This window comes from Eumetopias jubatus, unplaced genomic scaffold (genome assembly GCF_037043125.1).
Source record: "Eumetopias jubatus isolate StellerSeaLion01/CBP00866 unplaced genomic scaffold, mEumJub1_p1.0 scaffold_10, whole genome shotgun sequence".
NCBI lineage: Eukaryota > Metazoa > Chordata > Mammalia > Carnivora > Otariidae > Eumetopias > Eumetopias jubatus.
Genome location: NW_028274816.1, coordinates 123,961,558 through 123,986,189, shown reverse-complemented (window position 1 = coordinate 123,986,189; position 24,632 = coordinate 123,961,558). Strand labels below are relative to the sequence as shown.

The window sequence follows — 24,632 nt, the reverse complement described above, 5'->3', positions numbered from 1 at the left end:
GGGTGAACTACACCTGCTACACACTGATTTACTGATGCCTCACAAGAGGGCCCTGTGCCCCTGACACCTGCCGTAGGATACACTTCTCCATGCTCACTGGCTGATTATAGTTATTTGGTTGGGGGGGAGGGGAGGGAGGCTGGATGGATGGGAAGTGGGTACCGAGCAGCGAAAACAGTACATTACAGCAGATACCAGAGAAAACTAAACTCCGACTCTTGTTTCCAAATCCCAAAGCGATCACTTGCTGAAGTCATATGTATGACTTCAAACAAGTCACGTACCCATTCTGTGCTTTCATTTCCTCAGGTATGAAATAGCAATAATGACAGTAATTCCTTCACGGAGTTTTGTGAGAATTAAGTGAGATTATCTAGACAAAGTGTTTAGTTAGCACAGTGCCTGTCACACAGCCAATGTTTCCAGAAATGTTGGCAGGCTGTCCTTATGGAGAATCAATGAACCATCAGTGTGGTCAGGCTGTCCAGCTCATTAAGCAGTGGCACCAGGACACAGGCTAGAGCCACCCTTACCCTGGGTCCCTCCCACGACCGCTGTCCTCCCAGGTCCCCTCTGGAGAGTAGAGAGCATGGCCTTGCGGTCACAGTCCCAATGGAGCTAGTCCCTGGGTTGTGTATGGTCCCCCTGCTTGACACCCCCCACCCAACCATTCCCCCCTCTCCCAACCACAGTTACACAGTTGCCACAAGCCGCTTACCTGCACCACCGCCGGCCTCACATTGAAGGTGCACAGCCAGTCACTGACGCGAGGGTAGCTGTTGAGCTCCGAGGTCCTCTCACCAGGAGCCACACTCAGCCTGCACTGCTGCTGCTTGCAGATGTAGCGGACCAGCTTCGCCTGTGAGAGCCCAGGGAAGAAAAGGCTGGGTCATTCAGGCCACCCCAAGCATTCTACCCAGGAGCCTGCTGGATGCCCCCCCCGCCCCCACTGCCGTCATTCAAACACCAGTGAAGTAGGAAATGGAGGGTAGAGGAGAGGAGAAGCATCTGACAAAGCCAACAGAAGAGCTGGAGAGCCGCCCATGACCCCCTCCTCACCCCAAGGTGACACTGCCTCACCCCAAGGACTATGATCCCCAGAGGGCAATGGGCAACACTGGTCAGGACAGAGAATGGGGTTAAGATATAAGAAGGGCTTCCTGGGGGCACCCCTGGGTGGCTCAGTCAGTAAAGCGTCTGCCTTCGGCTCAGGTCGTGATCCCAAGGTCCTGGGATCCAGCCCTGCGTTGGGCTCCCTGCTCAGTGGGGAGCCTGCTTCTCCCTCCCCCTCTGCCTGACGCTCCCCCTGCTTGTGCTCTCTCTCTCGCTATCTCTCTCTCTCTCTCTCTGTCAAATAAATAAATAAATAACCTTTATTAAAAAAGAAGAAGAAGAAGAAGAAGAAGAAGAAGGGCTTCCTGCCTAGGGAGAGGTGGGGGAAGGGTCAGTACATTAGGCTACGGAAGATGTGGGGGTTTATGGAGAATGAGTCACCTTCCACTTAGGAGGCTTCCAGCCTAGAATCAGACTGCCTGGGTTGGGATCCGGGGGCTCAGGCACCCCCTAGCCCTGTGACCTTGGATGAGTTACTGAGCCCCCACGCCCAGAAAAGCCTCAGTTTCCTCCTCCAGAAAATGGGATGACAACAGAACCTCCCTCTCAGAGAGGCTGAGAATCTCAGTACAGCTCGGGCCTGATTAAAAGAAGGGTGAGCAGAACAGACAGAAATGAGCTCACAGCCCCAAGAGGAGGACCAGGGAGCTGCCAAGTCCTGCCACCTTCTGAGGGCTCAGTGGCTCAGTGGCTCAGTGGCAAGTGGGCACAATGGCCAGGGAGGGAACACTGAGTCCGAACAAAATAATTCCACTCAATTCCCAGTTTCAATATTTAGAGAAACCTCCACGGAGGCAAACCCCGGCCTTCCTGCACCACACACCTTGCAGATACCCCAAGCTGACATGGCTAATCAAACGTTCTTTACACCTCCGAGTGCCACTGCTAATGGAACACTCTCTGCTGAGCCTGACAACCCCGGGTCACCACGCAAGAAGTGCATCCGTTGTCCCATCGTGGAACTGAGCCCCCAGGAACATCTTCAGAGCACGGTTAACAAACAAGAAGATGTGAATGCCGCTTTTATCCTCTAGGGTCAAGCAAAGGCACTCAGGTCCTTCGTCCAGCCTCCCCCCACAACGATCCATCCCTCCCAGAGTGACCAGAGGCCAGTTCCAAAATCAGGGCCCCCAACCTTCCTTCCCAGGCTCATCACTCCACACCACCCCTGGCTCACCCTGCCGGGCAGGCGCACACTCACCTAGGAGCGACTTCTCAAAGACTTCTAGTACTTTCCTACCCCTGGGCCTCTGCTCCAACTGCCTGCAGTGGCTACGAGTCCCCTCCTCCTCCGGCCACAGTGTCCTCGGGCTGGGCGAGACCTCCCAGGCCTACTCACAATCCCCATCTCCCCTTGCACACGTGGGGTCTACACCGCAACGGCAGCCCCTATCACGGTGGCCTCATACTCACGCTTCTGACCCGGTCGCCCCCAACAGACGTGAGTTCCCAGGGCAGCAGACAGAGCACCAGGCTCCGGAGTTGAACCACATTGGGGTTCAAATGTAGGTTCTGCCACTTAACAGTTATGTGACCTTGGGGAAGTCGGTTCATTTTTCTGAGTTGTGGTTCTCTCCTCCCTACAACAGGTGTGGTGACTTCGAGCCCGTGGTCTGCTGGGGGGGTTGAATTACCGTACAGAAAACACCCGAGGCTACCTAAGTCCCCAGAGCAGTACCTACTGGGGCAGGGACGGTGTCCACTTCATTTGGGACTGTCCCCACACGCCTATTACGACACACAACGCTTGCTTACAACAGCCTGAGGAAGGAAGGAGGCAAGGACACACGTGGCCTCATCCCCGCGTTGAAGCGCTCTTCACAGCTGCTCCTTCCCTCCATCCAAGCTGCTCTCCAACCTCAAGCTTCGAAGAGCTGACCCAAGACAGGGCCAAACATCAAATAAGTAGACAGAGTCACAGAGGTCGGGCAGCAGGCCCTCACGGCAGTAGCTGGGAAGGCCATTTGCCACTGGCGTGAGAACTGAGGACCGGACCCCTGGGAGCCAATTAAGAACACGTCCACTCTACAGATGACTTTGGCCGTCACAAGTCAACATGAAGATTGGCCAACCCCACCTCAGCGATGAGCCAGGGTTGGGGCTTTCTCGACTTCAGCCCCCTCCCACATATCCAGCCCCTTTCGGCCTCAAGGCCCTCTGCCCAGAAGGCTCGTCCCCGTGACCCCTGGGCCATAGCTCAGCTTAGAACTCCATTCCTGCAGGGAGCCCTGCTCCTCAGCCCCCTGCCCGCCTCCCCGACCAGAGCCGTTTCCCTCCTTAGCCTGCACACTCCACGAGGTCAGGTGCCTGGTCTGTGTTCTGGGCCCCCACTAGGAACCAGCAGAGCTCCTGGGGCACAAGGCTGGCCCCTGGAAAGCCTCTGCTGGATGAATGGACACATGAACGCACGATACATACTGCAGTCCTGACAGGCATGCCTGTTTACCAGAACGATCGCAGAAAACAAAGGCCAACTGCACAAGGGGTCACTCAGGAGCTTGAGAGTCTCAAAAAGCAAAGCAAGTCCCCCTGAAGAGGAATGAGCAGCTTCTGTTCTTCAAGGCTGCTAGAGATCCCCGCTAGACGGCACCAGGCAGTCCCCTGGGTATGACGATGCAGAACTTGAAGGGACTCCTCACTGCACCCAGTTAGCCACCCATACGCCTGGCTGGCTGTGCTGAGACAAGGCAAGCGGAAGACACCCAGAGCGTGGTGACCCACTTGCCAGCAGGTCTGATGTCCCGGCGGCTGCTCTCTCCCGGAGCTCGTAAAGAAAACGACACCTACAGGTTTGGTTTCTGCTCAAGTCGCCAAGCTATTCTCGTTCACAAAGGACGTAGGGAGCCGGTGTGCAGCAGCTTCCGGCTGAGCGAAGACAAGTCGGCCTCACTTTTTGGAAAGTTGGTCACAGTCGCAGAAGCACTCGGGGGGGCTACTCTCCCAGACAAACCGCAGTGGGGGACCTGCCAGCCCAGCCCCAGGAGCCAACAAGGGGACCGTTCAGGAGCGATGTCATTTTTTCTTAACCACAAAACCGCAAGATATAAATTTTCCCGAATAGAAAAGCACCTGGGGTTTCAGCAACGGGACCAGCAGCAAGAGGAAAAGAGTCATGGGCTCTCCGGCCGCCAGGGAGGACCCTGGGCTGGAAGTGAAGTCTCAACTCCCGCCCCCAATGGGCTTAACAGCTGGTAGGTAGTACCAGCCACAAGGGTACAAAGGAGGTGCTCACTAAGTGTCCCCCCCCCCAGATCAAGGATCTTGGGGGAAATCCCCCTTAGTTCAGCTTCAATCTCACCACCTATAAAAAGGGTATCATTTTATGCAAGTGGGGGTCAAGTGAGTCACCATATATAAAACTGCTTGTAATAAGAAAAAAAAAATTATGAGCAACTCTATGCCAGCAAATTAGATAACCTGGAAGAAATGGGTGCTTTCCTAGACATGTATCAACTACCAAAACTGAACCAGGAAGAAATAGAACACCTGAACAGACCTATAACCGCTAAGGAAATTGAAGCAGTCATCAAAAATCTCCCAACAAACAAAAGCCCAGGGCCAGATGGCTTCCCAGGGGAATTCTATCAGACATTTAAAGAAGAATTAATACCTATTCTCCTGAAACTGTTCCAAAAAATAGAAATGGAAGGAAAACTTCCAAACTCATTTTATGAGGCCACCATTACCTTGATCCCAAAAACAAAGACCCCATCAAAGAGGAGAATTACAGACCAATATCCTTGATGAACATGGATGCAAAAATTCTCACCAAAATACTAGCCAAGAGGATCCAACAGTACATTAAAAGGATTATTCACCATGACCAAGTGGGATTTATCCCTGGGCTGCAAGGCTGGTTCAACATCCGCAAATCAATCAACGTGATACAATACATTAACAAAAGAAAGAACAAGAATCATAGGATCCTCTCAATAGATGCAGAAAAAGCATTTGACAAAGTACAGCATCCTTTCTTGATCAAAACTCTTCAGAGTATAGGCATAGAGGGTACATACCTCAATATCATAAAAGCCGTCTATGAAAAACCTACAGCGAATATCATTCTCAATGGGGAAAAGCTGAGAGCTTTCCCCCTAAGGTCAGGAACGTGGCAGGGATGTCCACTATCACCACTGCTATTCAACATAGTATTAGAAGTCCTAGCCACAGCAATCAGACAACAAAAAGAAATCAAAGGCATCCAAATCGGCAAAGAGGAAGTCAAACTCTCACTCTTTGCAGATGATATGATACTGTATGTGGAAAACCCAAAAGACTCTACCCCAAAACTGCTAGAATTCATACAGGAATTCAGTAAAGTAGCAGGATATAAAATCAATGCACAGAAATCAGTGGCATTCCTATACACCAACAACAAGACAGAAGAGAGACAAATCAAGGAGTCAATCCCATTTACAACTGCACCCAAAACCATAAGATACCTAGGAATAAATCTAACCAAAGAGGCAAAGGATCTGTACTCAGAAAACTATACTCATGAAAGAAATTGAGGAAGACACAAAGAAATGGAAAAACGTTCCATGCTCATGGATTGGAAGAACAAACATTGTGAAGATGTCAATGCTACCTAGAGCAATCTACACATTCAATGCAATCCCCATCAAAATACCATCCACTTTTTTCAAAGAAATGGGACAAATAATCCTAAAATTTGTATGGAACCAGTAGAGACCCCGAACAGCCAAAGGAATGTTGAAAAAGAAAAGCAAAGCTGGCGGCATCACAATTCCGGACTTCCACCTCTATTACAAAGCTGTCATCATCAAGACAGTATGGTACTGGCACAAAAACAGACACATAGATCAATGGAACAGAATCGAGAGCCCAGAAATGGACCCTCAACTCTATGGTCCACTGATCTTTGACAAAGCAGGCAAGAATGTCCAATGGGAAAAAGACAGTCGCTTCAACAAATGGTGTTGGGAAAATTGGACAGCCACATGCAGAAGAATGAAACTGGACCATTTCCTTACACCACACACAAAAATAGACTCCACATGGTTGAAAGACCTAAACGTGAGACAGGAGTCCATCAAAATCCTAAAGGAGAGCACAGGTAACAACCTCTTCGACCTCAGCCGCAGCAACTTCTTCCTAGAAACATCGCCAAAGGCAAGGGAAGCCAGGGCAAAAATGAACTATTGGGATTTCATCAAGATAAAAAGCCTTTGCACAGCAAAACAAACAGTCCACAAAACCAAAAGACAACCGACAGAATGGGAGAAAATATTTGCAAATGACTTATCAGATAAAGGGCTAGTATCCAAAATCTATAAAGAACTTATCAAACTCAACACCCAAAGAACAAATAATCCAATCAAGAAATGGGCAGAAGACATGAACAGACATTTTTCCAAAGAAGACATCCAAATGGCCAACAGACACATGAAAAAGTGCTCAACATCGCTCGGCATCAGGGAAATCCAAATCAAAACCTCAATGAGATACCACCTCCCACCCGTCAGAATGGCTAAAATTAACAAGTCAGGAAACGACAGATGTTGGCGGGGATGCGGAGAAAGGGGAACCCTCCTACACTGTTGGTGGGAATGCAAGCTGGTGCAGCCACTCTGGAAGACAGTATGGAGGTTCCTCAAACAGTTGAAAATAGAACTACCATACGATCCAGCAATTGCATTACTGGGTATTTACCCCAAAGATACAAATGTAGGGATCCAAAGGGGTACGTGCACCCCAATGTTTATAGCAGCAATGTCCACAATAGCCAAACTGTGGAAAGAGCCAAGATGTCCATCGACAGATGAATGGATAAGAAGATGTGGTATATATACACAATGGAATATTATGCAGCCATCAAAAAGAATGAGATCTTGCCATTTGCAACGACGTGGATGGAACTGGAGGGTGTTATGCTGAGTGAAATAAGTAAATCAGAGAAAGACATGTATCATAATAAGTCAAGAAAAAGAAGAAGATAGCAGGAGGGGAAGAATAAAGGGGAGTAAGTCGGAGGGGGAGACGAACCATGAGAGACTATGGACCCTGAGAAACAAACTGAGGGTTCTAGAGGGGAGGAAGGTGGGGGGATGGGTTAGGCTGGTGATGGGTATTAAAGAGGGCACATTCTGCGTGGAGCACTGGGTGTTATGCACAAACAATGAATCATGGAACACTACATCAAGAACTAATGATGTAATGTATGGTGATTAACATAACAATAAAAAATTAAAAAAAAAAAAAAGACAGATTCTGCTACATTACTGTTGGTTACTCCAACCATATCCAAGAGGCAGGCAGCACTCTGGCTCAAGACAGATGGGCTTAGCCTCTCAGCCCCTTGCCACCACACTCCCTCTGTGAGTGGACGAAAATCTAGCCTGTCAGCCTTAGTTTTACCTCCTGTAAAATGGGACTGATCTACCTCAAGAGGCTGTTGTAGAGATCTGCATGAGAAAACAGGGAGGTAAAACGTTCAGCAAAGCATGTGGAAGAAGGAAAGCACGAGCTCCGTGGGCGGCATCCTCGCCAAGCCAAGCCTTCGGCTTCTCTTAAGACCTCTCTGGGCAATAGGGCAGATGTGGGTAGGATTTTACCCACTTCAGAGACCGGGGTTAAAGAAGACCCTGAAGGTTGGCACTGATCCTCACAACACTGGTGGAACTCACAGACCCAGTACATTTATTTTAAAGGCAAGAGGGCCAGGACTTGGCTCACATGTTGACTCCAGTGCACACGAGCCCTCCCTCTCCTCGAGCGCTCACACATCCGTGGCAGCAACAGAAGGCGTGGCCTGAGTGGGGCAGCATCAATTCCAGAGTGCCCCTTGCATCATCTGGCATCCCGATCAGCCACAAATATAACAGAATCCGCCCCTCTAGCTGCTCTAGCGTGACCCCGACACAGGCCCCCCAAACGGAGGTTGCCGTAAGCCTGGCTTCTGTGGGGGTGGTGGTGGGGGGCTGTCAGACATCCCTGGAGAGCAGACACCTGTCAGAGCTCCCAAAGCACATGCTACCAGGACAGCAGGAACAGGAAGCTGCTCCCAGAACTGCAAGGGGCCCAGGAACCTGAGAGGCCTTCCATGTCTGCTCTGCTCAAAGCTCATCCAAACGTGCCTCTGTGTAGGCATCCCCCACTCCCAAGCTCACCCTTCCGAGAGCATCCCAGCTGTCACAGGCAACCCGAGCCCGGCTGATCTGGGACACGCACTCCTCTGCAGCCAGAGTCCCAACATCCCTCGGAAGCAGCCACAGTGGGGTGGGCTGGTAGCTGCCCCACCTCTAAAAGAGAGAGGGCAAGCCCGGCTGAAATGGTGGTCCCAGCAGAAATCTCTCACAGGCTCCACAGGGCAGTGGGACGGGGGCCAGCCACTGTGCCTGACTGGCTGGGCGGTGCGCTGGTAATGACCGGGCAAACATCCTACCCGGGGTCACACATGCACCCACGCCTACTGTGTACCACCGGCACCTGTTCTAACTGGCCGGGAGCCACGCCTCCCATGTAGCAGCCTGGTATCACCACTTACCAGCAGTGCGGCCGTGACTAGTTTACTTCATCTTAGTTTCCTCACCTGTAGGCTGGAGGAAACAGCGCATGTTCCACAGCACCGCTGAAAACTCACGGCGGGATTCATGCATGCAAGGTGGTTAGGCCAACGGCCAGAACACATGAAGTGCTCACTAAATAGGATGCTCTTAGCATCAGCCCGGCTCAGCCTACAAGCACAGCCTTGAGGAGGAGGAGTGTCAAGACTTTTGGCCAGTGCCATCTGGATTGCTCTTTACGCAGGCTTTTGAACCTTTGCACTAAACAAGGCTTTGCAGACAACTAACTTTGCAAAACAAAATCCACCGGACCCTGCAGGGCCTGGGATGGGGAGGACCCCATTTGGTCGACACCAAATCTGTGATCCAGGCTATGGAAGCAGCCCGATGCCAGGACCTTTGTAACCCTAACTCTGACTCATTGGCCACTGGAGCAGACACTCGCCCTTCTCAGTATCGCCAGGTTTTCAGGGCTCAAGCAGGGCAGGTGGTTCAGTCTATGGGGACAGATGTGACAGAGGCTAAATGATAACTGAATATAATTAAAGATAAATGGACACATGAATCCCAGGCACCGACAGGCATGGACGCCAGATTCCCATGTACAGCAACGGGCTCCCTCAATTATGCATATCATGTCATTATTCAATTATCAGCCCTAGTCATCAGAATGATCTCTTCTATTTATGTAGTAACTTATCACTTCCTCTCCCTGGATTCTCACTGAAAATTCCAGGAGGTGGGAATTGCAGGAGACCCCTGAATGCACAGGACTGACACATAATCCCAACCTTCACGTGACCCCAAAGCTACAATGTCTCTCAGCATCTATCATTCTCCCCAAAAACCCCAGTCAAGCGTAAATGAAGACACCGTGGACCCTTCTGGACTCTTGGTAGGAAGTACTGTGTACTCGACATCAAGTCGAGAAAAACAGCTGGGTCAAGACGTGGATGCTGGGCAGCCTGCTTGGCTCACTCGCTGACTGAGGGACACCCGCCCACCCTGCAAAGAGCAGTGTGCAGTTCTGAGCCCAACCTCTGCACGCTGGCAAGTATGGCCCATCACTTAGGGTCACTCACAAATAGTCAAACCATATATGCTAAACCCATGAGCCTTCCAGGTGCATTTCATTATTCCCATCTTACAAATGAGGAACTGGGGCACCAAGACCTTTGCAACTTTCCTGAATCCCATGGTTAGAGAAGGTATTCAGAGCTCAACCCAATGCTGTACCATACCATCTCCCAAAATAATGAGTCCCGCGACCCACCCCCTTAGCTCATCAAGCAGTCCTGGCCAGCATAAGCGAGATGCCGGTGGGCAGGACCTACCTCTCTTGTGGTCAGAAGCCCCAAATCCAGCAATGCCCAGCCCGCAGCAGGCACTGAATCCTCTGAATAAAAGCCACAGCCTTCCCCACTCTCCAAATGTGTTCCAATCACCCAAGCGGGCCACCACCTCTGATCCTAATTTGCAAAACCTGTCATCTGGGCTACACCCGCTCCCCGGCCCCACACCAGCTCTGAATTCATTAAAACTAGCCACCACCCTGCCCAGTAACCTAGAGCCACCCCTTTCACGGATATCCCAGCATCTCTGCAGAGTGAGGTGAGAAGCACCTGGTATGGCCACTTTGGACCAGCCTCCAGCCTGCTAACACCTATGGGACCCTGACTCCCTCCTCCAGGTGGGCAACACCGTACTCTTTAAGAAGATGTTGACAGCAGGCTTGGCTAGTGCCAAGCCCCTGTCCACCCCATCCCAAACTTCAGGGAGTTGCTAAAGCTCTTGAAACTTACTCCCATCTTCCCTAGATGGTTCCTGAAACTGCTGCTCCTTCCCAGGCACCTCTGGCCATGCCCAGAGTCCTCCTACTTTTCCCACCCCCTCCCCAAAGCTGGAGGGCACTTCTGGAGACTTCCTGCCAGCCCAGCCAGCTAAGCCGTCTGCTCTGTCTACCATGGCCAATATGTTGCAAAATGATTTCTGAGAATGTAAGGAGGCCTCTGGAGGTCGTCACGCAGCTGACAGCTCCACACACAGGCCCGGGCCGACCACGGCCCTCAGCTGCAAGAGCACCAGGGGCAGCCCTGGGTCCCCAGCACTGCTGAGCCTCCCGGAGCCCTCGAGGGGACCCAGTGGGGCTGTTCTTGGCCAGCAAGGGGAAGAAAAAGCAAGAGTGCCAAGCCAGCAGGGTGAGGAGAAGAGAAAGTGACCTCAATCCCCAGCCTGGGCATTTTGCAACCAGCCATCCTCCACCCGGCTCTGTCCCGTGCCTGTGTTCTCCCGGGGAAGCTGCCAGCCGTGTGCATTTGTGCAGAGACAATTTCCCCGCCAAGCCTCCCACTAGCAACCCTGCCCTGACGTCAAACTCCGAGTCAGGGAACTTCAAATACAAACAAACAAGTCTGCCCCAGACCACAACTGGAGCCGTTCCCAAGGAGGCCAGAGAGGACAGGGCCACAGCTGGGAACTCAGGGCTCCCTGCCCTTCCTTGACTCCACGGCCTGACAACAGGCTGCAGATGGGAGCCTCAGGCCCAGGCTAAGACCAAATGGGATCTGTCCTCGGCCTTGGTGACGGACGTGAGTACCCGTCTGGGGCCGGCACAGCAATGGGGGCCAGTGACCCCGTCCAGAAGCACGCGCAATCAGCAGCCCCTTGGATAACATCACCGGCTGTCACTGCCCTGGTACTGAGTATGCAGGGAAAGGAGAGACGGATGTGACTAGGAGGCATGCACAAAGCTTCCTGGGAAAGACGGAGCTGGAGCCAGGCCATGGATGGCTCCAGACGGGGGTTTTCTCAGCAACACCCCCTCTTCCATTGCAGGCTCCACTGCGGTCATGAGACTTGACAAGAAAGAGTTTCAAGAGGAAGGCAGTTCCCTGACCTAAATATCCTCAGACAGCCTCCACCTGAGAAGCCATGGGGGCATCAAATACATGCGCTCTTCAGAAAGCAACCTTTTGCTTGGAAAGCTAGTGAAGCAGGTGTCTCGGGGCGATCTTTCCAGTTTTGCTTTGTGCCCCAATTCAATCCTGTAAGCCCCCAGGACTCTGTGTGTTTTCGAACAGGCAGTCCCGGGCGGAGGGGGGGGGGGGCTGTCGGACAAACTGGACTAAATCATGAGAAAGCAAGACACCTGCTTCCCCTAACTGCCCTGGGCCTCAAGTGATTGCACAAGGGAAGGGAAGGAGAACCTCTATCTATAATCTTCTATATATAATATAAACCTCTATCTATAATTGTGCAACAAGTGGCCAGGAGACTTCTTCCCAATGCCAGGCACTGTGACACAATGCCAAGTCACCTAGTGCAGGCAACAGACTTATCCATGAACAGGTCTCACCAGAGAACTGAGAGCAGATGTGTCCACCCGTAAGCATCACCCCTACAGTCTCAATGCTGGGTGCTTCTGCTGGGAAATCGAGGGGAGGGCAAGTACAGGTGTTGCCCACAAACCAGATTCCTAAATGACGCAGCCTTTGTCTCGGTTCAAACACCCAACTCCATCTGCCTGACTGAAGCTCACCAGGCCCACAGAGCATGGCTTAGTCCATAACCCCTCAAGGACAAAAGGTAATCCCAGAAAAGTCCTGGCATTAATACTGGAGAGGACATGGGTGTGAATTACTAAACTGGGGCCTAGAAAAAAGGCAGAGGGCACAACCTAATGCAAAGGTGAAGTCCTGCCAATGGGACCACCCCCTCAACTATCCTGAAGACCTGGTCCCCTGGAAGCTTCTAGAAGGAAGGGACAGGGGAGGGTGAGGCACTTCAGATTCTGATCTGCTGTGTGTAGGATACTGTGCCATATGCTGGGGATATAGAAGGTTTTTCTTGCAGGAGAAGGTTGTTTTGCCTAGCAACTCGGTCACCACAGAAAAGGATAAAGGGCTATTATGGAGGGAGCAAGGGTCAAGAGCAGGTGAGTGCCACGGACAACCAGAGGTCAACTAATGTGATGGCAAGCTCCCCCAAATGATGACAGCCTCTGCCTCAAGCGTTGCTCATGACCTACCTAATGCCCATTCCTGACTTGCTCCTCACTCACAGACTGATTTAGTTTTGTCACCGTGCCCAGTGATGAACTGGTCTGAGTCAGTGTTTCTCTACGCTGACTTCACATCACACTAGCACGAGCCCCAGCCTAGATTCCCATGGGATGGGGGTCCCAGCATGGCTGTGGTGATGAGCCACGTCCAGCCTCCCTTGTAGCTATGTGTGACAGTTCTGGTCACTGGGACGAGAGGACCCATCCACTGGACTGCTGGGAAGGGTCTGCTTTCCTCACAAGGGGGGCATTCTCTGGGGCTGTCCACCACCTCCTTCCTGCTTTAAAGGTCTGATTGCTAAGAGCTGTCCAGAGAACCAGAGATAGCAGCACTGTTCAGCTGCTGTCAACACATAAGCCACTTAACCCCAACCTTCTCACTATAGAAGAAACCTAACGGCCTATTTGTTGAAGTCACATTTTCTGTTACTTGCAAAGGAACGTGGTCCTTGCTGCTTATGCTTATTAAGCCCACGCTATTTCAAACCTCCTTCTAAAGCTTCTAATTTAATGTTTCTAAGCCGAAGGCTTCCTGTTGGCTTCCAGAAAACCTACAAAAGGAAAAAGTATCCCTTCATTCTTCTTGGGACCACATGCTATCCAAAGGCATCCCTCCAAAAGTCCTTCCAAATTTCAAAGAGCAGCTATGTTTTCCTGAAGTCCAATTTGCCCGTTTTTCTTTTCTTTTTTTGGTTTGTGCTTTTCATTTCCTGGGCAATTTTTGCCAAGCCCACATACACAAAGATGTTCTCCCCTATGCTCTGTAAGTTTTATAGTTTAATCTCTGTTTAGGTCGGTCTATGATCTATAAAATTTGAAGTAATTTTTTTGTATCCCAAGATTGTTTTTACTATAACCCTGCACTGATTTTTAAATCGGATAGTCCTACGTGCCAGGCTCTGTACTATGTATTTTATGTATATTGTCTCATCCGCCAGTCACGTGAAACCTCTGATTGGGACTATGATAGGGGCTTCTTGGACCCACCAGTCCGGGACAGCTGATGTCACATGGAGTGTGCCACCTCTGCTACAACAGAGGTTTAGGTACTGGCTGTGGGATCCCAAGGAGACTGGGTCTAAGTATGGGTTGTGGTGCTATGATCCTGGGAAGGCATCAACAGGTTGGGGTGGGCCATGAGGCATGGCACACAGGGTAAGGGACGGAGACGGCACATCGGGTGGGGGGCACAGTATGAGCAAAGACCAGAGTAATGACAGAAACTTTTTCTTTTTGGTGGGGGGAGGGAGAAAGAATCCTAAGAAGGCTCCACGCCCACTGCCAAGCCTGATGGGGGGCTCAATCTCATGACCCTGAGACCATGACCTGAGCTGAAATTGAGAGTCGGACGCTTAACCAACTGAACCACCAAGGCGCCTGACAAACTTTTTTTAAAAAGAAAAGATAGAGCCAAGAGCCAGAGAGTAGACAGGATGGGAAAGAGCAGGAGAGGAAAGTCAGCCAGGGGGCAGGGCCCACACATGCAGATCCAGGAAGGTTCTGGAAGGTCCCGGAAGGTCACACTAAAGCATCTATACTCGCTCTCACAGGCATGGAGAGGGAAGCAAAGGAAAACACGTAATCAGATTTGCATTCCTGAATGATCATCATTCTGGAAACCATGTGGAGGACAGATTGAAGTGGGTGTGGAGAAACCAGAGAGGCAGGAAAATCAATTAAAAAGCCACCGCAATTCAGCAAATGACAAGAACAAAAGGTAATTTCGTTAGTGGAATCGTGGGTGTAGAGGAAGGAGCAGATTTTAGAGATGGTTTATTAGCAGTTTTACTCTAAAGACAAGACTTCCCTGATTGCTTGTCCAGGGAATGTCTGGCACACCAACCCCGTGGTATGCAGGAAACTGAAGAGCTGAGTTCCTCCAGCAGGAGAGCCAAGAGAGCAGAGCACCCATTTGTTTGATTCACTGGGTGCTTCGCGGGGGAGAGGGCCTGCTACCTGTCCGGGCCTTCCCCAAATGTCCGGCTCTGCAAAGCCACCTCGGGCCGTAGGCAGCTCCTTCCCAGCTATCTCCCAACTCCTGAGCTCTTCCTCTTCCCCTCCTCTCAGGCAGAGGGGGACCCTGTACCTACTGAGAACAAAAGCCCACTCCTGTAACAGTTCATCTCCAGCTTCCCCACAGCCTCCGGGAGTGGGTCAGACAGACAGGGGCTAGATGAGGGGCTGCATTCGCCAGAGTGGCCAGACCCAAGAGAAGCCCTAACCAGCCAGCTTAGGGCTGCTGGCTCTGTCTGGTCCTCTCCAACCCGTCTGTGCAGAAACATGCCACCCTGTTAAGGAGAGTGGGCCCAGGGGCGCCTGTGTGGCTCAGTCATTAAGCGTCTGCCTTCAGCTCAGGTCATGATCCCAGGGTCCGGGGATCAAGCCCCGCATCGGGCTCCCTGCTCAGGGGGAAGCCTGCTTCTCCCTCTCCCACTCCCCTTGCTTGTGTTCCCTCTCTCGCTGTGTCTCTGTCAAATAAATAAAGAAAATCTTAAAAAAAAAAAATCTCACCCCCACGCTAAGCTAAGGGACCTACCAGCTAAGGGAACATGAGCAACTGACACAATGTCTCTGAGCCTTTATTTCCTGTTGTAAATGAGGTGGTGGGACGGGGGGGGGGGGCCTCAAAACATGGCTGTGAAGACAAAAACAATATAATACATGTCCAGCAGCTGGTGTGCTATAAGCGAACAGCAAATATTTGTCCCCATCTCCCTTCTCTGTAACCTTAATGGTGGAAAAGGCTGGGCTTTGACAGCTGACAGGCAGACTGGGACAGGGGGTTGGGGGAACCTCAAAAGGCAAGTGTCCCAATGCAGGTGTCGATTATTGATCTATTGACACATCTGCAGTCTCCCCATGGAGCAAGGAGAATGACCAGCTATAGAAACAAATAGTTCCGAGCGCGAAGTAGTCTCCTCCAGCCCCAGCCTCCAGAGGGAACAGTAGGACTTTAAGTTAATAGATAAAAACCAAGCACTCCTGCAACACTGAGTTTTGCTGGGATCACTCCTCAGATGCCCAGTAGGGAAGGGAGTCTGGGGGGGGCAGCTTGACCACGTCACCCACACCTCTTTCCATAAGGGATCTGTGATGGCCATTCAATTACCCACGGCATTCCTCATTATAAAATCTTCATAGCTCTCATTTTATCTAGGCAGAAGAAGGTTAAAAATACACACACACACACACACACACACACACATTCATTTACAATAGGAAATAAAGGCTCAGAGATATTATGTCTATATATATATCATACACATATATATCATATACATGATATATATATATATATATAGGGTTTGGGATGAAACTGCAGGGGGGCTGAGGTGACGTAAGCTCTGGGAGACAGGAGCGGCAGAAGACCACCCTCTCCAACAAACAACGGCCAAAGACGACCGAATTTCTCCCCTGAGCCCTGCACGCCTCAGCGGACACAGCGCTAACTGGGCTCACATCATCCACATGATCACTAGCAGAGAGTGAGAAAGGGCTCAGATAACAGAAAGTCACTATGGAGTCATCCCAGGAATGCCAGCCAGAGGCAGTATGATGACGCTGGTCAAGTGCTTGGGCTTAGAACCTGACAGACCTGAGTTCAAATCCCACTTCTACCTGCTGTCCAGTTGCCTTACCACGGGCAACTTAAGTGAACCTTTCTATGCCTCAGTTCTCTTATCTGTAAAATGGGGGAATAACAGCACTATCTTCATGGGAGGGAAATGTAAAGTGCTTAGCCCTAAGCTCAGCTCCCATCATCTTTATCATAAAAATTCCAGTACCTCGGGGAGCCTGGGTGGCTCAGTCGGTTAAGCGTCTGCCTTCAGCTCAGGTCATGATCTCAGGGTCCTGGGATTGAGCCCTGCATCAGGGCTCTCTGCTCAGCGGGGAGTCTGATTCTCCCTCTGCCTCTGCCCCTCCCCCCTGCTCATGCGCACACATACTCTCTCTCTCAAATAAATAAAATCTTAAAAAAAAAAATTTCAGCATCTTACTATCTTTGAAGGCAGTTAAATTCTGACATGTTTATTGCTTTAAGATTCTTAAAAGTGTTCCGGAATGAGTCCATTTACACGGCAAATCCCAAGCTACTCCCATGTGTGCCTCGAAGGGGGCAGACGAAGACAAGGCCAGGTGAGGCGAGAATACACTGAGCACAGAGGATGGCCTTCCTCACCCTCACCCGATTTCCAGGTCAAGAGCAGGTCAACACAAGCCAGACTGTGCTATGTAAGCCCTGCAAGTGGACTGAGCAGAAGAACAAGGCAAACCGGCTGGCTCAGTCGGTGGAGCACGCGACTCTTGATCTCAGGGTCGTGAGTTTGAGCCCCACACCGGGTGTAGAGATTACTTTTAAAAAGTTTAAAAATTGGGCACCTGGGTGGCTCAGATGGTTAAGCGTCTGCCTTCGGCTCAGGTCACGATCCCAGGGTCCTGGGATCGAGTCCCGCATCGGGCTCCCTGCTCCGCGGGAAGCCTGCTTCTCCCTGCTTCTCTCTCTCTCTCTCCTCCCTCTGTCTCTCATGAATAAATAAATAAAACTTTAAAAAAAAGTTTAAAAATTAAGGGGCGCCTGGGTAGTTCAGTCGTTAAGCGTCTGCCTTCAGCTCAGGTCATGCTGGGATCGAGCCCCACATCGGGCTCCCTGCTCGACAGGAAGCCTGCTTCTCCCTCTCACACTCCCCCTGCTTGTGTTCCTGCTCTCGCTGTGTCTCTGTCAAATAAATAAATAAAATCTTTTAAAGAAATTTTTTTTAATTTAAAAATTAAGTCTTTTTTTTTTTTTTAAAGATGCATACAACCTGAGGAAGCAAGCTGAGGAGCGCATGGGAGGGGCGGGCAGAGCAGCCACCGGGCCTGGCACACAGGCTGTTAACAGGGGCTGTTCTCTGACACAGTCAAAGACAAAGACACACAAGAATGCATGCACACATGTGCACCCGCCACCCTGGACAAGCTCCAGCTGAACAGAGAGAGGACCCATTTCCAAACAAGCAGAGCAAGTGCGCTGCCAACCTCCCTCCCCAAAATCAATAGACCACAACTAATTGAAGAAATTAGATCATAACACTGACTAGGTGCTAATTAGGAGCCAGGCACCACTTTAAGTACTTCATATATATTAAGTCACTGATGCCTCATAACAAGCCTATGAGAGAGGCCCTAACACTATCCCCACTTCACAGACGGGTAAACTGAGGCCAAGGAGCAGTCCCAAGTCACAAGGCTATTGAGTGGCAGAATGAAAATCTAAACCCAGGCAGTTGAACTGCTGAGACCGTGCTCTAAGCACAGACTAGATGACCTCGATTGCCAGGTGTTAGGGGCACCTACTGCGAACCAGGCCAGGGCTGGGCATCTCGGCGTGAGGATCCTCATTTATCAACAGGGACTCAGAGGTTCAGATAACCAACTCAAGGTCTTGGGTTGAGAGCCAACTTAAACCCAGGAGGCCCTAATGCCCCAAGCCGCCCCTCCTGACTCAATGCACTGCATTTCATCTTATCTTAGGCCACCCCACACCAAACCCTACCCACTGTGCTCCACCAGCACTGGGGCAGACACATCACTTACACGGTGCACAAACCCAGGTGAGGCTCCCGGTAGGGGGCCAGAAACTTCTAGAAGGCCTGGAGGACCAGTGGAGCCTGGAAGAGTACACAGTCCTCTCCTCCTCAGGGGCCTGCAATCCACATCTTATTCCTTCCTACCTGTCCGCAGAAAGAGACAGAGCAAGAGCCTCCTGCTGGTGCCCAGAGCGTGAGAGCTCTTCTACGACAGCACAGCTCAAGGCAGAGAGATACACACCAGCTCTTGCATAAGACGCGATTTCGCTCACACACAGACCTCAGGGCAAACAGTGAGCTCTGCGAGCAGGGGTGCACTGCAGCCCCAGAGAGCAGAGGCGTGGGTAGCCCACACCTCAGCCCCACTCCGCAGGCAGGACAGCACCTGCCCCACATCCCCAAGGAGGCTGGTTCTCCCATGACCCCTGCCCCGGTGACCCAAACACTTAAATTCACCCTCCACATGGAGGCGAGCTCGCCTATGCAGAGAAAACTCCAGGCAAACCCCAAATGGTCCTGGATCTCTTCCTGGCCACCAGTCTTTGCAGTTGGGCCTGACCGAGGACCACACCAACCAGGAGGGGCTGTTGGTAGGACTGGCCCCTTCTTGAGATACCTGTTCAACCACAAAATCCTGGAGTGTTCTAAGATGAGAAAGGCCTTCAAGGTCATCTCCTACGGGGCCATGACCTAGTCACATAGAAAGTCAAAAGGCAGGTGCCAGGACAGACTCCCTGGTCTCCTGTCCAGTGCTCTTCCCTCGATGCTGGAAGACAGAAGTTATGAGTTTCACCTGCTGCTAGAGCAAGAAGCTTAGCCAGGCCTCTGGTGCCCTATTTTTACTTAGCAAGTTAGGGACTATTTAAAGTTTGTAAGTGCTAACTGATTTCATTGGAGGAGGTGTTATTCTACCCACGTGGGGTGAAAGTACGACACAGAGATAAAGTAACTGTCAGGTGGGGTGTGAAACTAGGCAGAGCCCAAGCCCTGAACTTTTGAGCCACATTACCTTTGTGACTGCAGCCCCTCAGCAGGGCCCCATGCAGCTCCGAGGCATGCCCTGAATAGCTCTTCAGAGGAGCGGGGCTGAAGATCATTCCAGAACTGCTCCCATCCCAGCAGCTCCCTAGGACTCACCCAGGACTGATCTGAAAATGGACCCGGGTGTTCACTATAAACTCCTAGGGGGATCTGGGAGAGTGACCAGAGCTTATTATCGGGGACAGCAGCTTTGCCAGGCCTATGGCCCCGCCAAAAACTAAGCCTTCCCTCCCTGCTGCATCCTCTGCACCCCTAAGCCTTGGCGGGCAGGAGGGGCTGGCTATGCGACACCAAGGCCCCAACACCCGCAGGCCATGATTCTGCACTCCTGTGTGGCCTCCTCGAGGCTCAAGCACTTGAGTTTTCCCCCTGAAAAGGAAGCCATTTCTCAATATGTTGCTACACACGGGTACTGAGAAACACAAACCGAGAGGCACATGGGGCACCAGCCACAAAGGGAGGAGAGTGAGGGGAAGGGCTGGTACTGTCCCCCTGGCGGCGCAGCTGAAGCAGCAATGAGGCACCCTGTTCACGAGGGGGACACAGTGGGAACAATCCAAAGACCCACCAACAGAAGCAGGGCCTGAAGAGGTGATGGTAAAACCACTTAAAATAGTACAAAACCGCTGAACAATTTTACAAAAACACAGGGAGTTTTCTTGTGCGACTCTCCTGCCTGACAGATGACTACAGCACGTGTACCTGGAAACTGCAGCTCACAGAAAACATGGCAGAGACGTCAACAACACGCCTGCCGAGTCTGGGTGGGAAGGCCACAGGTAATCACTTTCTCCCTTCTACTTTTCCGTTTTCCAAATGTTCTAGAATTACCATGCGCGGATGGTGTAAGCTGATTTGTGAGAATATTACATTTTAAATTGTCAAGAGAGGAAAACAGAAGCTGATGGGGAGAAAACTCTGGGTGGGCAGCCAACCGTCGGCATCCTGCTTGATGCAGAGCCCTGTGGGGGCGGCCATGCCCGGCCTTCTCTCAGAAGCCCTACAGGTATCAGATGGAACAAAACCTCACTGATGCAGAAAGGAAAGAGGAAGAAAGGAAGAATACACTGTGATAAGATGGCATTAGATTCATTTTGCTGAAATTTTTTTTCAAGACTTTTTATTTTTAAGTCATCCCTACACCCAACATAGGGCTCAAACTCACAACCCCGAGATCAAGAGTCACATGCTCTGGGGCACCTGGGTGACTCAGTCCGTTAAGCGTCTGCCTTCGGCTCCAGTCATGATCCCAGAGTCCTGGGATCGAGTCCTGCATCCTGCATCCCCAGTGGGGAGTCTGTTCTCCCACAGCCCCTCATCCCACTCATGCTCTCTCGCTCTTAAATAAATAAATAAATACATAAATAAATAAAATCTTTTTTTTTTAAAAAGATTTTACCAGTGGAGCCAGCCCCCCCTTTTTTAAATTTTTAAGAACTGTATGTATCCATCCCTCCCTCCCTCCATCCACCCATTTAAGAATATCGAGCATCTGCTAGTTACCTAGCACTGTCCAGGCCCTCTTAAGTAATACAGAAATGAGTAAGACCCATTTCGCACCCTCAAATAAGGACCAAAGGTATCTAGTAGGGGCCAAAGATATCAAGTTATAATGCAAAGGGGTATTTGACAAGTTGTTTCAAGATACAAGCTGCTATGAGCATTCAGAGATGAAAATAAAAGTAACTTCCAGGGGCGCCTGGGTGGTACAGTGGGTTGAGCATCTGACTCTTGGTTTCAGCTCAGGTCTTGATCTCAGGGTCGTGAGATGGAGCCCTGCACTCAGCTTGGGATTCTCTCTCCCTCTGCCCCTCCCACTCATACTCTCTCTCTTTCTCAAATAAATAAATAAAACTTTAAAAAAGAAAAGAAAGTTTCAGCTTCAGAGAAATGGCAGGTAGCAGGAAAGGGGTCATGAAAGAGGTGGGCTTTGAATTGGGTCTCAAAGAACAAGGAGCAGCCCATGACAGAGTCAGTAAAATAGGCTAAGGAAACATGCACGCGCATCTCAAAAGAAAGTTGCAGACCCGCGCAACTGTAACAAACCCTTCCACCTTAATCATAAGTGAGGAAATGCAAAAGGAAAGCAAATGGGGTTGCCGCAATGCCTCAGAGCCACTCCAAACGGTCCCGGGTGTGGGCTGCGGTGGGAGCGCTGAGCAGCACGGCCAGCCTTCCTGGCGTGGCGGGGGGTTGCTGAGAACCAGGCAGTGGCCTTACTCAGGGGCGCACACACTTTGTGCTAGCGATTCCACTTCTAGGAATACATCCTACAGAAACAATTAAGCATGCGCGTAGGGCTATTCACGGAAGTGCAACTTAAAATAGCCAACCATGGGGAAGTGGGTAACTACACTTCGGTGTGTTTATGTAGCAGAAAGCTGCAGCAACTAAAAAAATGAATCCCATTTTCAAAGAATATTTAATGACATGGGCGATGCCCACGATATTACAGCAAGGTAACAGCTCAAGGTAAGGAAACTACATTTACAATATAATCCCAATTGATCCTTAAGCAATTTTTAAAGCATGATTTTTCTTTTTTCAGCTTCGCTGAGGTCAATGTATAGTTTATAGCAAAATAAATATATGAAAATGTAAACACTGGAAATACCGTATCTCATTTTGAGGCTTTTTGTATTTCTTCTAAGAACATGTGTTCTCTTTATAAACACATAACGTGATCCAAAATGAAAGAGTAATAGGTGGGTTTTCAGTGGGAGAAGGGGGCATTGCAGACAGAAAGCACAAGGCAGAAGAAGAACAGATGTGTCTGCAGAGGACAAAGGGCCACACGTCAGACAGAGCTGAGCTCAAATCCTGGACCCATTCTTTTCCAGATGTGTGACCTTTAACAAGTGACTGAACCACTCTGAAGCTTCAGGTCCCTTCAAAGACTAACTGTGCCCACTTACACCAAGCACCTACTTGATACACCGGCAGGGGTGGCCCCCATCAGCTCTCTCTCAGAAGTCAACAAAATCAGATCCCTCTCTATGGACCAAGTGTAAAATTCATTCTGGATGCACTCAGGTGAGGCAGGAATTTGTAAAACATTTACAAAATACACCGCCGATAAAATAAGAGAATTTGCAGAAAACAAAGTGTCGCATTAGACCAGTGTACAACGCATCTCAATTTCAGAAAGATTACACTCTGAAAAGGTATCTGTCCTAAAATCTAGAAAACATGAAAATTTCTCCTAAAGATGGTGATGACCAGGATTAGGCTGTTGGTCACAGCCCAAGACATTAATGTTGTTCTCATGCATCTTGTGTGGTCTGATTTGTGTCCAAAATGAGGAAATGGACCAGAAGTCAGCTTCCAGTTCCAAGGCAGACCTGGATACTGCAGGGTTGAGGCCCCCCCCTCTGCAGAGACAGTTCTGGATTGGAGAGCGCTGCTATCATTCTCCTTGGAACCTGCCTCTAGCTCTCCAGTCTTACATTTCAGAAGACAATTTAGGCAAAATTCAGCACAGCGAGTTCTGCCAGCCTACCTGGGGTGTGTCCTTGGCCGCAACCACTATATCATCTCTCAGATGAAGAAGGTGCCAGCAATGCCAAGGTCAGCTGCCATAAGAGTAAGCAGATGCACTCTGGGAAAGCTTACGGTTTGGAAAGAATCCTTGAAGGGAAATGCAAGCTCAGTGACCAAACTGTAAGCAATTAAGGGCCCCAAACCCCTTCTAAAACTTTTTTTTTTTTTTTTATTCATGAGAGACAGAGAGAGAGAGAGAGAGAGAGAGAGAGGCAGAGGGAGAAGCAGGCTCCCAAGGAGCAGGGAGCCCGATGCGGGACTCGATCCCAGGACCCTGGGATCATGACCTGAGCCGAAGGCAGACGCTTAACCATCTGAGCCACCCAGGCGCCCCCCCAAACCCCTTCTAAATGCCAGGCTTTGACAAACCCAACAAGATACGCCTTCAGAAAAGGAGAGCCAGGAGGCTCAAATCACTCCCCAATTAAATATAATCACAGCAGCCAATCCTTACACGGTGCCTAACAAGTGCCAGGCACAGTTCTGGGCACTTTACCTGTAGTAACTTATTTGTCCTCGCCACAGAAGAAATATGCATGGAGAGGTTAAGTAACCCAAGGTCAGGGCCAGAGAACTAGCCCTGGATCTAAGTCGAAAGAGGGTGCCCCTCCCTTTATGGAGACGAAGCACAGTCATGCACAGGGCACATGCCTGGCAAATGGGGGCAGTGTGGATTTCAGCATCTCTCAGCCCCTTGTGCAGTCCACAACCTGCTTGACGATACGCTGCCCCATCCAAAGTAACAAGTGGGTACAGTTTGATATTAAATAAATGGCCTACAAATTAATGCAAGCCAAGATTTCTGAATCACTGATTTGGGTGACTGAGAGCACTCAATTCTGCCTATCAAGGATGATCAGATTCTCAGCAATGACAGGAAAATGCCCTGACATTTACAACTTCACGGGCTGAGACTTTTTAGCTTTTTCACCATTTCTAATGGGAATAGTTCTAAAACAAGTCCCATCCTTCTCTGCCACTTAGAAAAGCGAGCACCAAATACAATTGAACCTTGCCTGAACTCCACCATCACCCCCGCCCAGGACCCCGCAGCCTCCTGCCTTTTCCTGACACCCGGCCTGTGCCTCCTAATCCTGGGGAACAGATCCTGCTCTGCTTCTTTAATTGCTACTGGAGAAAACTAAATATGCAGGTGGGTTGAATCCCCTCAGAGGTGTGGGTTTGAACCTCCTTCCTGTGGCTTAGCAGTTCTTTCACCCTGCTTCTACCTAACCGCTCGTTCTTTCCCAGTTCCCGGGTCTTCCTGCTTCAAGCCAGAAGAGCTGACCCGCGCACAGACGGTCTGGCCTGAAACTCCCTCAGCGTGCCTCTCCTTGCGCCTTGGAACTCATCACCTCCCATGGCCACCTCCTTCCCTCTGAAGGCAGTGGGGGGTTAGAGAAGCGGGGTCGAGCTGTCCTGCAGCCTCTAAACCCTCACTCAAGTCTTTCTGACCTTAAGAAAACACGTTCCCTCCAACGTCCACCTTCCCTACTCTTCCTTCAGGCCCAAAGGTCTCAGTTTCTCCACTTCACTGGGACTGCTCTTGCAGAAGCCCACAGACTTAGTCTTATTTCCACGTGCATCTGCTTGACCTCACTAGGACAGGTAGCACAGCGAGCCTCTCCTCCTGCCTGCCTGCTCCTGGCTTCCTGTTGTCCTTCTGCTTCTGAAGGCACAGGACCCTCCTCCCCAGGACCCCCACCACCACCTGTATATATTGACACCTCCTTAACCAGAAACTCTGGGCCCCACCCCTCTCTCAAACTCCAGACCCATCTG

The 24,632-nt window shown here is 50.6% G+C and overlaps 1 protein-coding gene and 1 long non-coding RNA gene across 2 annotated transcripts in view; one reads left to right on the top strand and one right to left on the bottom strand.

Moving 5' to 3' along the window:
* Window positions 1-24,632, bottom strand: part of KSR1 (kinase suppressor of ras 1) — a 146,001-nt gene that overhangs the window by 66,318 nt on the left and 55,051 nt on the right. The window contains exon 2 of the mRNA XM_028109359.2: window positions 719-859. Within this exon, the coding sequence (XP_027965160.1) occupies window positions 719-859 (141 nt within the window). The remainder of the gene's footprint in view (window positions 1-718; window positions 860-24,632) is intronic.
* On the top strand, window positions 19,782-24,493 carry LOC148163482 (uncharacterized). Its single transcript, XR_015769363.1, has 3 exons — window positions 19,782-20,089; window positions 23,835-24,003; window positions 24,102-24,493. It is a non-coding gene; the product is annotated as an uncharacterized LOC148163482 (long non-coding RNA).